Raw genomic sequence first — 14,069 nt, 5'->3', positions numbered from 1 at the left:
AGCGAGCGGGCCCGTGGCGGGAGGTGGCTGGCTCCCAGCGCGGACCCGCACTGAGGAGCCCCCCTTGTCCCCTTTGCCCCGCAGACAGCAAGATCCCCGAGGACACGGGGCTGTGCCGCACCGTCCTGCCCGATCCGGAGCCTTCCCAGGGGCGCTTCTCCCCGGAATCCCACCTTACCGAGGCTGCCGATGGCACCTCCGAGTCAGCGCCCAGCTGCGAGGGCAGCGTCTGTGACAGGGTGTCCGAGTTTGAGGATTTCTGGAGACCTCCCTCGCCCTCCGTCTCGCCAGGTAGGACCGGGGCGAGCGGCGCTCGGTGAGGGTCCGGCTGCGTGGCCCCGTCGGTGCCGTGGGGCAGCGTCTCATGGCTGGCCGCCGCCGTCGATAACGAGTGGAAGGGACAGATTTGCCTTTTTCCACACAGTGAGAAAAGTCAAATCTGTCCCTTCCACTCGTTTTCGGGTTACCTCTTTCTTGATTTTCAAGCCCTTCTCCCACTGCTGAGGGAGCAGCGGGTGTGAGGCTACGGGAAAGTTGTGATGCCATCGGCCGTTGATTTTTTGGTTTCTGATTAATTGCTAGAGTCAAGCCGGTTATGCTTTAAAGGTCCCGGCATTTTCCTACAGGTCCTGCTACCCAGAGTTCAGATGTTTTGTGAAACAGTAAACATTACTACAGGTATATAGATAGCCCAGTAGAAAACAGCGTTGACTTTGTGTTTGGTACTACCTGCTAGACGTTTTCCCTAACTCCCTTCCAGGTTATTTCTTGCCTCTTGCCTATAAAAAGGATCTCTTCTTCTCCCTCCCTCCCCCACTTCTCTCTCTTTTTGTTTTTTTGCTTTTCTAAAAACGCATTCGTAAAAAACAGAGGAAAATAATGACGGTCAGATTTAAACACCCCAAATCCAGGAAACTCACACTTATGGCTGCAGCGCCTGTCTCTAGCTCCCTCGTCTTGCCTTTGATGTGGTTGGAGCAGTGGGAGATGCTGTCCCCAGCCTGGCGCAAATACTTATCTCGTTTAAAAATACAATGGCGTCATTTTATAACAAAAACACGTATATATAAAACCCACTTTTTATTGCCTCGGTTAAAAAGTGACAGTTGGAAAAAAAGAACAATTTCTGTCTTAGTGAAGGAAAAATTGTCTCAGCTTTACCAACTGACAGCAGGCACCAGCAAACAAATACTTAGTCCCATTTCCCCTCTGATTTTCCCACTTTACAGTGTCCTTGCATATCAAAGGCTGATTTTAATGATGCGGGTTTGCATTTTTAAAGCCTCCCCCTCTTTTAGGAGTCCTAAAGCCCTTTGAGGGGACATTCAAAATGCTGCCCAGTATCGTCACAGCCAGCCACAGGACAGTTTCAGTCTGTGCAAATGACAGACCAGACCAAATGCAGCAGTGCAGCAGTCTCTCTTTTGCTGATATTTCTGCACAAAGTGTAGCAATGTGTGTAATTTTTGTTCTAATGGATTTGTGCTGCTCCTCCTTTCCCAAACCACTTTCACGAGCTGCTTAAAGGACAGATGTAAGATGGACCAGGTATTTACCAGGGATGCTCTGCCTTTTCTTGCTCCCCACTTATTTCTTCCCCTGCTGTGGGATTCATTAGATCCCAGCCAACCATCCAGCTACCCAGGGAAGGTATCTTTGTAAAACGAGGGTGACCTCCCCAGATCAAGATTTTCTGAGGGCAGGTGGGGAAGGACCGTCCTGGGGCTGTCTGATCCCATTCACAGGAGGAACGGGAGTGTAAGGGACGCCAAGCACTGTAAGGAAAGAGCTTTGTTAAATGAACTTCAGTGCATAGAGAGAGGTGCCGTTATGTTAATGATAAAGACAGTGGCAGCAGGATTAGATAGTCAGGCTTCCTCCCACATCTCCCCCCAACCCCTCTGCTTTCCAGCTGCTTTGTCCGATTCAGCACAAAGCTGGAATTTGAGCCTAGGTTGCTTCTGGAAGACGCACTGGTGAGAGACGGGATTTCTAGGATTGTGTTTGTCTCGGTGGGGCACAGTTTCTGTGCTTTGGCAGGCAGAGCAGATGAGAAATTATGTTTCTAAATCATGCTCAGGGCAGGTGTGGTGAGTATTACGATCACCCCCTTATCTGAAGAAGTGAACGTAGGTGCAGACTGCACTCTAATACACTGTGAAAGCCAAATTTCAAGTTTGTCTTTGAGTGCTGTGCTGCTGATCCAGGCAGGCATGCACAGACACAATACCTGTTAACACTAATACATTGTTGACTCCATCAGTGCAAATCACTTGGTTATTTAACCTCACTTTCTACGTGTGTCTGTAATCACATGTGTTTGCATAGACAGAAGCTGCCTGATACCTCAGTGCAGCAGTATATTAGTATCTCCTGATGAGCCTGTTGATGCTGCAGTCTTGGAGGGAGGCTTTTACTGGCTGTAACAGAGCTGTGCTGAGAGCGTGGTGTTTTGTGGGCTGTGGAGGAGGACACTTGAATCTTTCTTTTACTGTACATATTAATCCATTCCCAACTATTTTAGGTTGAGTTTGCCTTGCCTTCAAAAAAGAGCATTGATGTTTTTTCTCCCAGAAATGGTCTGTAGAAAGGCTGCATAGAATTGCTAGGAAGAGGAGGGAGAATCTGTCTCTCCCCATGGAGGCCTAGATGCTGTGGAATGAAGGAGAGGCAGACACAGAAGTGCCCTGCGGTGTAACAGAGCAGGGTTTGCAGGTCACCTTTGCACTGGGTATAGGGCTTGGATGGCTTGAGCTTGCCCCTGAGAAGTATTGCGTGTGTGGCTCCCCTGCACTTGTGCTTGAGAGGTCTCCAAAGCATGTGAGGTGATGGAAGGAACATCGCACGCAAACTGATCTGTGGTGCAATGTTTACTGTGTCCTGTGTTGCCAGTTCCAAGGGCTCAAAAATCAGGTCAGCCTTCCCTCTCCTCTCACTCAACGGACTAGCTTAGAAATCAAGATTGTAAGTAATACCTTATGGATATTCAGTTCTAGTATTGAAATATCGAGGGTTTACATTTTCATGGGTCTTTTTACAGTCTGGGCTAGAAGTTGACTTTAAGAGGAAAAAAAAAAGGTTAAAACAAGAACAAGCAAACAAAAGGAAAGCTGAGGGCCTGATGAAATCATGCAGTTTCAAGAGCTGGGGCTTTAAGATAGTTTTGAATCTTGCGATAAAATCGTGAGAGATGGCAACACTGAAACTGGTTGCAAAGACACAAGATAGATGATGTGACGCTGACCACAACTTTGCAGTCAGTGCAGAACAGGAAAAATCATGCTCAGCACCATGTCAGCTAATTTGATTTCATCGCTCTGTTTAAATGTCCCAGTCGGTATGTGCGCATATATTTCCAACCAAAAGACTGCTAATTTCAGTGGAAGAATTTGAGACTGTTAATTTCTGAAATTATGTGAAAGATAGGAAACAATCAAGTCATTCAAAGCTCAATTTTCACCTAATTTCCCACTCCCTTCTGTAACCCTCAGTGAACATTTCTCTATCCATATGGATAGCCTAACACATCATGCCTTCCTTCCCTAGCCCACCCCTGGTTATCTTGGTTTGCTGAAGGTTGAGAAAGCCATAGGATCTGTGAAGCTGACAGGAATGAGAAAAAGCAAAAGAGAATTATGGGTGGACAAGTTTTCGGGTAAGGGCGGTTATTCTGGAAGCCCAAGTTGTAAGCCATGCCAGTATCTCTATGAAGGTGTCAGCACTTCAGCAGTTAATTGATTCATCTTTTCCTTGGCTCACTAAAACATTTGCCCAGTGGAGACATTTGACTCTCCCAGTGCCTGTTGTGATGAAGAGTGAAAGCAGAGCACCTTGGGCAGTAATCAGCATCTCTGGCAGACACAGTTGGGGTCTGATACCTTATGTTCCCTGCCCAGCTGTGCTTTCCTCTGTGTAAGGCTTCCTGAACATTTGTGCCTTTAGACACTGATCTCAAAGGCTGTGTTCCTGCCGTTGCATCAGACTTTGCTATGGGCCCCCCAAGTGTGAATAATCTTGTGGTGCCCACTGCCTTGGTCAGATGCCGTTGCCAAGGGCAAGCCTATTAGAGCCAGCTGAAACCATCTGAGCTTACCCTGGTGGAAGATTGCTTTGATTATGACTGCTAGGAAAATATTTTTGTGTCTTCAATTTTTAATGTGGCCTATACCAATGATTTCTATGTTTTGGGTGGACTCCGTTTCTTTACTTGGAGAAACTCGGAGCAATCTGAAACAGCTGTGATTTTATTGCAGATGAGGACTGATCTTAGTTTATTTTTTTCTGACAAAGTGAGGCATGACATTCAGGCACCTCAGAAGCTGTTCTTTATTTCAATTAGTTACAGACAGTTGTGGCATGAAGTTGAGTGACTAGATTTGGGTATTAAATTGTGCAACAAGCAGTTTTTAGTTTTGTTGAACAGGTAAATCTTGGTACGCTTGCTCCTTCTGGCACCTCTGTAATGTCACATGTGCTATATGGATGTGTGGGATCTACATCAGAACTTAAACATGTGGACTGTCAGCTTTGATGCCCATCTTGGGACACAGAGGATATACTTTTCTGAGGATCTGCAGATAAAACCAAAGGATGTTGCATACTTGAGTTGCTTAGTGTCTCAACAGTCAGATCAGTGTGTACACACCTCAGCACACAGAGATGGAGGTAGACAAAATTGGTGGCTGCTTTAAATAATTTGGTTAGGACAGCAGGTGAGTAGGCAGTACTGGATGTACAGACAACCTTCTGTGCAATATAAAATGTCCTCCCATTAGAATGAAAGGGCAGCCTTACTGCGCAGTACGGGGTCTGGCTTTGGGCACACGTCTGAGCGCTGGCTGAGACGATTTTGCCTCGTGACAGTGGCTGGATTGTGGAGCGCACTAATTCCCAGCACTTGTGTTTCTGCAGCCTCGGAGCGATCTGTGTGTCCATCGTTAGATGAAGCACCCCCCTTCTCGGTGCCCTTCAAACCATACATGTGGAACAGCCTGGGTGGCTCCGAGCTGAGGCATCTTGTGCAGAGCTACAGGCCCTGCCCGCCGCTGGAGCGAACCTCAGCTCTGGGGCTCTTCTGCGAGCGAGGCTCCGAGCCTGCCCTCTACGGTGCAGAGTGTAGCTCTTCCCTCGGACTTTATGGTGACTTCGGCTCCCCAGGCCCGGGGCTGTTTGAGCGGCCACCGGCAGCAGCAGCCGGACTCTATGCTGAGACACAGCCTGGGCTGCAGCAAGAGAAGGGGCCGGGTGGCATCAAAGTGGAGTCGGACCTGTTGTGCCGCCCATTGCTCATCAGCACTGGCTCTTACAAGTGTGTCAAGTGCAGCAAGGTAGGAATCCCTTTCTCCTACAATGGTTATGACTCTTTCCCAGCCCCTTCTCCCTGGCAAGCCTGACCCTGTGTTGCTTTCTCCCTTCAGGTCTTCTCCACACCGCATGGCCTTGAGGTACATGTGCGCCGCTCACACAGTGGCACGAGGCCCTTTGCCTGTGACATGTGTGGCAAGACCTTCGGCCATGCAGTCAGCCTGGAGCAGCACAAGGCCGTGCACTCGCAGGTGAGAGCAGGGCGGACTGCCAGGATGGAGGTCTGAGGGCCGGGGCCAGCTGCTTGCTTCTGCTGGCTCTAGGGAGGCCATGAAGGCAATCGCAGGGCAGTAGGTGGGCATCTAAACTGAGGAGTGGCAGAAAACATGCTAGGGCTGCAGTGGGCTGTTGTGGGTACAGAATATGGTGGCAGGCAGAGGAAAGGGTGGACAGCTAGTGAGCAAAGGAGCAAATCAACAAATTAAAGAACAGGCTTTGTTTCCATTCCCCAGACCTTGCATGCGTCTGTTAAGCAATGGGCACTGTTGGCACTCTAGAAGTAAGAGATAATAAATTTTCACTCTTGGAGTTGGAAATTGTAATGTGGATGTGGACTTTTTTTTGACAGCTAAAGCAACTCATTGTGCTTTTTTTCGATGCATCTCTCCTCATTCTTTTTCCTCCCCTCCCCCAGAGAAATGAACCTTCCCTTGTTTGTAGTCACTGTGTCTGTGCCGGGAACATCTGAACAACCAGTCAGGTATAGAGCACAGACTTCACCCGTCTCAACACTCTGAGTCACACACCAAAAGAATATGGTAGTTAATTTTGGTAGGAGGACTTGTAACATTTTCCACCTGCTGATATTGTGCCATATTTGCCCTTCACCCACCCACTTGACCTGGCAAATCTTCCTAGAGTTACAGCAATGTTTTTTTGCTGTTTTAATTACAATTTCATGAGTGTGCAACAGCAGGGCACACAATGAGGGGAAATATCACCCATTAAATAATGGTGAAAAGAGTGGCGCTGCATATTGTGTCCAAGGAGGGCACAACATTTCAGGGAGAGTGTATTAAAAACCACATAAACTAAGGTGACTGTATGAAAGCACAGCAGGAAGAGAAAGGTGTGATGGTAGTTAAGGGACAGAAAGAAGAGATGATTTATTGTGGAAGAAAGTACTGGAGAGGAGTGTGTAAGGAAGAGTAGAGAGACAGCAAGGTCTTAATACACTTATTTTGATCAAAAAGCTGTTTTCCCCAGATGCTCTAGGTACCTTTCACTTGACTTTTAATGGACTTACAAATAAGCAGATAGTTGTTACCCTGCCAGCAGAAGTCAGCTTGCAACCGAGATTTCTCAGGAGAGTCAAGCAGACCTCAGCACCCGCTTTCCTGTGTACAGTTTAGAGGCGGCCTCTGAACAGCGCTGCAGCTGTTGGGATTCCCAGCAGAGTGATCATGTCTTGGGCCCCTGTTGAAATGTGCAGGTGGACTCTGCCCAGTCAGTCGGGCTGCTCTCCCCTGGCCATTCCTGTCAGTAGGAAGAGCTGTTCAGTTACGTTTTTGTGAGGAGCACAGCACTGGGAGAGGGTGCATTATCTTTTCTGTTACTATAGTGCCATCATGCCAGTGTTAGCGTCTCTGCAGGCCAGTCCAGCTCTCTGGAGAAGTGCTTGCTAAGGCGGAAGGGGCAACACTGATGTGGTGTTAGGCAGTTTGTTACTGGTGTGATTGTTGGTGTAGTGTAACGTGTGTGTTTGGGCTCCTCTCTATGCAGGAACGCAGCTTTGATTGTAAGATTTGTGGCAAGAGTTTTAAGAGATCTTCTACTCTGTCCACCCACCTGCTCATCCACTCGGACACCCGGCCCTATCCATGCCAGTACTGTGGGAAGCGGTTCCACCAGAAATCTGATATGAAGAAACACACCTTCATTCACACAGGTCAGCCCTGCAGCTGCTCGTGTTTGGCCCCAACTGTGAGGGCAGGTCTCTGAAGAGGTCTCTCTGCAGGAGTCCATTCCTCCTCAGCTGGGACAGTACATGCACCTCCCCATGCTTCTCACTGCCCTGTTGCTGTTCATGCTATCTGAGCTCTACTTGTGCAAAGGAGGGTGATTTGAGTGTGGTTTCATGAACAGCAGCTGCAAAATAACCCAAATCCTCGCAATCCAATCAGTGTTCCCTTAATAGAATCCACCAATGTTTGTTCAAAGGGCTTTTGTATAAGATGATTTGTAGAGTATTATGTTCATGTAGCCTTGATTTACTGCTGACATCCCTGGAAAATGACAGGTGAATTTGATTGCAGCATTTCTTTTTGCAGGATCTACCAATTTACACTAGGAGCAACAGAAGTCTCCTCCTCTAGATCAAACACTAAACTGGAGGGCCTAGGGTCCAACTCTTAGTCTAAATATTTGTTCAGAGATTGTCTGCACTTCCACCCGGACTTTCTGAGAAATGGCTGCAGTTTGATACAGAACAGGAGAGGTGCAGAGTTCTCAAGTTTCACTGTTAGTAATAAACATGGAAACTAATAAAGTGAAGGTGAATCACTGAAGGAAATTGTTTTTAAAATGTCATTCAAGGTTTATCAGAAATCTTTAAGAGAAAATCTCACCTTTCAGACCTGCACCATTCAGTTAAAGTAGAGGGAAATAAATGATGTGTGAGATACAGAAGCACTTGTAGACATGAATTAACAGCTGTACTGGCCAAACCCAAGGTTCAGATGACCAAAATCCTTTTCCCTGATAGTGACCACTAGCAGATATCAAGGGTGAAGCCTAAAAAGGGCAAATCTGTAGAAAGATGGCATTATATGTAGCACTTCTTGGTTGTGACTTTTCTAGGTGACAGGCAGTGAACAATAAATGTTAACTTACAGGGATTTTTCACCAGGTGTTTCCTGGATGAAAATGAACTATGTAGGAAATAACACAAAAAGTATTTCCATAATAACTTTTTCAAAAGAGGCTTGATTAAGTAGAATTTAGCCAAATTCTGAATCAGTCAAAATTATTATTTTGTTGTGAGATCAGAAACTCACAATTTAAAATTCAGGGCTTTTACATTGGTAACATAAAACCATGTCCTTAACTGAATCAGGCATCCCTGTCATATGCAGCATACACTTGTGAACTGAGCCTCCAGCACAGTTTGTATTATTTTATAAGAATCTGATCTTCAAACACGCAGAGTTTGTTGCTCCAGCTGAAGTCAGTGGGCTCTGCAGGTGCAAAGCCATTCTGAAAATCAGGCTTGGTTTTGTGGTTGGGTTCCCTTTTCTCCGTTATGTGATAATAAACACTGTGAAAATGCACTGAGGTCCTGCTCCCATGGAGGCCAGTGGAGTTTTGCCACTGATACCTCCTGAGGAGAAGTTCCGGGGGCTGGATTTATTCCCATGGACGTTATTTGTCTGCAGGAGAACTTCAGTGCTGCCTTGGGGTGACTGCTAGCATTTTAGCATGGGGAATGGAGAGAAGAGCAGATCTCTGGATGAACTCTGCCCTTCAGGGTTTACTTGAGGGTCCTCATACCTCCCTTGGGAACAAATCCCAGATCACTGGGTTTGGCTTAACAACCTCCATCTATCTGTTCCACCTGCCCCCATGCTGATGCTATAATAATCAATGTCAGGCATTCAGCATGATCTAGGGGTCTTTCCAGCAGTTCCTCATGTTTCTAGAACACAAAGCCAGTTTAAATCACACAGAGCCCATGCAGCCAATGTATTCACAAGTCATGGTGTCCTGAGAGCACTCTCTGCTTCGGGCTGCTCCCAAGACTATAGTGGGCTGATAGAGGTGCAGCTAAGTCCAGGCCTGCTCAGCTGCAGTGCAGTGCAAAGCTAATGCTTTGGGGCTCCCAATTGCATGTTTTTTAGAAGAATGGCTTCTTTGGTCATCACACAGGAATCCCTTTGATTAGCTCTGAGGCCCAGTGTGCATTTTCTGTTTGCTCTGGTCCTGCATAAGCAGCATGTTGCCTCTTACACCCTCTCTCCCTCCCCCGCCTTCTACTTGCAGGTGAGAAGCCTCACAAGTGCCAGGTGTGTGGAAAAGCCTTTAGCCAGAGTTCCAACCTCATCACCCACAGTCGGAAGCACACAGGCTTCAAGCCCTTTGGCTGTGACCTGTGTGGCAAAGGCTTCCAACGGAAGGTGGATTTACGAAGACACAGGGAGACACAGCATGGCCTGAAATGAGTCCCAGCTGCAATACAGAGAGCACCTTACAACACTATGAGAACAGACTCCCTTGGCTTCCCCGCTGGACCCAAGCCCTGTCCTGAGCATAGAACCTGGCATTACCAGGAGCTCAGAGAGGAAAGAAGAGGACGGGGCCATGAGTTGACAGCTCAACCTGAATGACTGTGAAAGCGGAAATTAAAGGCAGGGGTTTCTCTCTTTCTCTTCCCCTCTCTGTTTCTGAAATAACACTGGAAAATAAGCCTTTTAGATATGAAGTCTGATATTCCAAAGACAGATAAGCTACCAGATATCTGTAAGCTGGAAAATATTTATCCCATGGCCAAGATGAACCCCTTGAAAGTCTTTAGTAGCTTGAATCACCTTGCAGTGAAACATGGGTTTAACAGTGTTTACATGATAATGACAGTGAGCCATCAGCACTGTGGTGTAGGGACCTCTTACCTTGGTTGAGTTTCAGTGCTGAATGGCTACACTCTTGGTTTTCTGTCAGGAAAACCTGGAGGATCAGGACTGAACTGTGCAGTTTGACATCTTGCTAGTTTTTAATTAAAAGTACCAGCTTGTGCCTGATCCTGCTCTCGTTCTGGTGCAAATCAGGAGCTGCATTAACAGTTACAGAGAGGCCCTTTTTATCCTCCCAGAGGCATCTCTCTCTGTGCAAGCCCTGGCTGTGTGCATGTGTTTGAGTCATGAGGGGTTACTTCTTGCTACATCCACTGGGGAGGAGGAAGCTGGTGAAAGACAAGTGGAAAAGCCAAAGCACAGAGTTACGCCTTACAACTAGAAACCCATCCAACAAGTGATCCTGACTGGGAAGGGCAGGAGCACCGGAGAGGCGTGGACTTTCTGTCCAGACCCATTACCAGCTTCTGCACTCTGGGCTTGTTGTAATAACTGGAAAATAGCTAGTCAATAGCATCATTTGTATATTTGGGTTTGTTTTTTAATTTTTAAAGGGAAACTCAGCTGAGGTGGGCAGGAATCATTATAAAAGTATAATTGACTGAATTTGCCTTAAATGACCCTGCATGTACCTCAGTTAAAAAAATGCTGTTTTTACTTTGTTGACAGGTTTGTAAATGTTCTTATTTCGATTTTATGGAGTGTCTTATGTTTATTGATACATATTTATTGGAACAATGTTTTAAGTTAATAAAGTATTGAGGATGGTCCAGAGTGATTTTTATTTAATACATAAGTTCACATTTGTGAATGTCAGCCATTGCAATGATACACCACAGTGACAGTCGGGGATACAGCGTTCAAGGACGTAATGCAGTCACAGCAGAATTTGCACAAGGGATCTGGGATTAGGGAACGCCACTAGTGTATTTATTTGTCCAGCTCCCACTGATTTCAGTTAAATTCTTTACACTTTAGAAAACTAGGACTGTCACCATAAAAGAGTTTAGAGGGGAAACAGCAGTTTTAAGTGTCTGCTTTGGAAATGTAGCCTGTCAGAGGTCCCTGCTTAGCCCGGGAGGAACTTGAATGTCCTCCTGCAAGATTAAATGTCTGTGCCTGGGAGTTTGCAGGGACACCTGAGCAGCAGGTGCATCATTTATACTTAAGCCTGTTGGGACTCACAGAATTGCCTTTTGCCTGCCTGCCTTGTCAGCAGGACTTGCTCCATCTGGCAGCTACAGCCCATGCAAAAGAGAAGCAGGAGGATGACGGAGGGGTACCTTGGCCTTTTCCCAGTAGAGCACAGCATGGCAGCCTGGGCTTTTATATGTACACATAACCTTGTTTGCCCACATGGATATGTATTTGTGTTTCCAGCTTTGTATTTATATTCTGGATAAAACCAGTGAGCAGAGGCCTCCTCAGCCCTGCTGGGCTGGCCCAGCCCTCAGGGCACCCTGCCCACCCCAGGGGCTATGGCACTCCACCCGCTATGGTGCCACCCAGGTCCCTCCATGCTTCTGCTTTCTGCCACCTCTGAGAACTTCAGCCACAGTCCCTTCCTCACAGGGTTGCCCTTGCAGGCTGTGGTGGAAGTGTATCTCTGCAGGACTAACCCAGAATGCGCTGCTTGGGCTGGGAGCAGCTCTCTCATGGCGTTGCCCACACCGAGGTTCCACAGGCAGGGCTTTTATTATACAGAAACATGGCACACAGTCACAGTTGTCATGGTGGGAGGCTGCAGCACAGGTACCACGGGAGGTGCCAGGTGTTCTGAAGACCACATTAGGTCCATTATGCTGGGTTAATTAATGTAGAAGATTAGTGTAGGAGACTAAGTGGCAATGGGGAAGGCCTGGTGACGCCCTGGGCCCTGCCCAGACCAGGAGAGGCTCTGAGGAGCAGCTCAGTGGGTGGCACAGGTAGGTTTGGGGCTGCCCCTGGGGCGATGATTGATATTTATCTTAGAAGGAAGCTACTGTTGTGGATGTAGTGAATGTTGGTGGGGGGTACCAGACACGGGGTAGTTGGGGTGCAACAGTTGGCCCCATCCCTCTGTCGGGCCTTTCCGGGCTCCCTCCTGGCAGGCAGGCCTTACTCCAGCAGGCTCTGAGTGGCCTCGGTTACCGGCATTTACCTTTAAAACTACGATAGCAATGTGTGTCTGCCCCCCAGACTGTATCATTTTCAAACAGGACAACTGGTGAGGTTTTAGCCTAGTGCAGACCTGCTGGCTGGGGTTGGGTGGCTGGGGGAGGCAGCTGCTGGTGGGGTGGGAGGGCTCTGCAGCACGGACGTAGCCTGGGTGGCAAGACTGTTCTTCAAGGGAAGAAACTCAGCAGGTGTTTTATTGGTTTAAGTGTGTCTTTCCTCTGAGTGTCTTGTGAATTACTGGTATACCTCAGGGCACCGGTGCTGAGCCATTGCCCAGGTCCAAACCCCTTGGAAAGAGCCATGTGTGTCTGCATGGGAGGGTGCTTCCCGCCCGCCAGCCTCGCTCGCTAGCGCCCGCTCAGATGCTGATTTGGGTGAAATGTGGCTACCTCTGGGAGAAAGTCATGGCTTTAACGTGGAGAATTTGAAATGAAGAGGAGTAAAAGATCTATCTGGGGAGAATCAGAACAGGCTACTGAGAGGCCGCAGTACAAGTCTGAAGATTGGAAATATCTCTCTCAATGTTATTACTGTGTGTCATTAAAAATGTATTATGCATATTACATGACTCATTATTCATGAAGCAGGTTCCATACCTTTTGTCTGCTAGAGTAACAGTAGAAAGGGTAAGGAGAGACGCTGGAGCACACCTTTGTTTCTTTTTGTAAATTTTTAATGACACCTCTAGCTAACCAGTTGGTGAAGCTCAGTTCCTGCATAAAAGTGGAAAGGCAGAGCTATCTACAGGACATTAAGCCTTTCAGAAGCTAATTTGAGCTTGTGTTCATCCACACCAACGATGATTAAATTACCTATCAAGTGTGCAGAGCTATCAGGATTCAGGGCATCGAAAAACAAGGTGAATTTATCTGATTGATTTAAAAGACATGGGTGGAACAAGTGGGTTAAAAAGTACAGAAGTCTATTCCTTATAGATATTATAAAAATATTACTTCTGGCAAGCTAATGAACTGGTTACTTTGCCTCCAAAAGTTGTTTTGCCTGCCCAGAAAACCAATTAATTAGTTAGAATCAAAATGCTTTATCCAAATCAGTTAGCAGGCTGAATTAATTCATGAGGCAGAAACAAAGCAGCTTATTAGGTTCCATCCTTATGCCCAGCAAAGATGTTTAAAATTAAAATATGCAAACATCATCTGTGTTTTCTATACAGTCAGTTTCCAAAAGCTGATAGTAACACTCAGATTGGATATTGCAACACAAGGGAGAGAGCAGCATTTCTGGGTCTTGCTCCTTCCTCAAGCAAAACTTTTGTTGCAGTTGATGATGGGGAAGGGAGGAAGAGGTTTCTAGAATAAGCCCTGGGTGAAAGATTGCGAGAATCATACAACTGTATTTGCAAGCTGTGCTGCTGTTGCGTGTTGACAAAGGACTACTCCTCAAGTCTCTGCATTTTCCTTCCATAAGACAGAAAAACCAAACAGGTCAGTTGTGTCAAATTAATCTCCAACATAACCCCAGTTCACATCAGGAATGGATTTTGCCTTTATTTATGATTTGGGTCTTACTCTAAACTTATAGTGAAATACAGCTCAGCATACAGCCCTTTGAGGGAATTCTGAATCAGAAAAGCACTGAAATATGCATGTAAGTCAATGGAGTGCTTCTCTAGCGGGGACATTATGAGATACCTACTCAGAGTTAAAATACCAGAGATTTTCCCTGATGAATCCTAGACCTCACTCCATTGCCAAGCCATATCCTGTCTGTCTGTGTGTTTTCACCTGCAGTGGAGGTGGATTCTGAGAATGCCAAGGGTATTTTTTTTTTTTTAATTGTCAATAGGATAGTGGTACTTTCCAGTATTTTTTCCTCTGAGTAATAAAGCAGTCTAAATAGATTTAAGGCATGTAAATGTCTGTAATGCATTATAAGGTAATGTGATGGAACCAGATTTGAAAAGATATTTGTGCATCTAAAGCTGCAGACACATCTGAATATGCATTGGGTATAGGTATCTAG

General features: G+C 46.6%; 1 protein-coding gene across 1 annotated transcript in view; it reads left to right on the top strand.

Moving 5' to 3' along the window:
* GFI1 (growth factor independent 1 transcriptional repressor) overlaps positions 1-10,691 on the top strand; it is a 12,226-nt gene extending 1,535 nt beyond the window's left edge. Inside the window, exons 2-6 of the mRNA XM_026853929.1 lie at positions 3-291; positions 4,912-5,327; positions 5,418-5,555; positions 7,087-7,252; positions 9,343-10,691. Of these exons, the coding sequence (XP_026709730.1) occupies positions 3-291; positions 4,912-5,327; positions 5,418-5,555; positions 7,087-7,252; positions 9,343-9,521 (1,188 nt within the window). The 3' untranslated portion in view covers positions 9,522-10,691. The remainder of the gene's footprint in view (positions 1-2; positions 292-4,911; positions 5,328-5,417; positions 5,556-7,086; positions 7,253-9,342) is intronic.
* Positions 10,692-14,069: the final 3,378 nt, after the last annotated feature.

The sequence above is a fragment of the Athene cunicularia genome (assembly GCF_003259725.1).
Source record: "Athene cunicularia isolate RWA chromosome 8 unlocalized genomic scaffold, athCun1 chr8_part1, whole genome shotgun sequence".
Taxonomy (NCBI): domain Eukaryota; kingdom Metazoa; phylum Chordata; class Aves; order Strigiformes; family Strigidae; genus Athene; species Athene cunicularia.
Note: the sequence above shows the minus strand (reverse complement) of the source record. Positions and strands in the feature narration are given on the sequence as shown.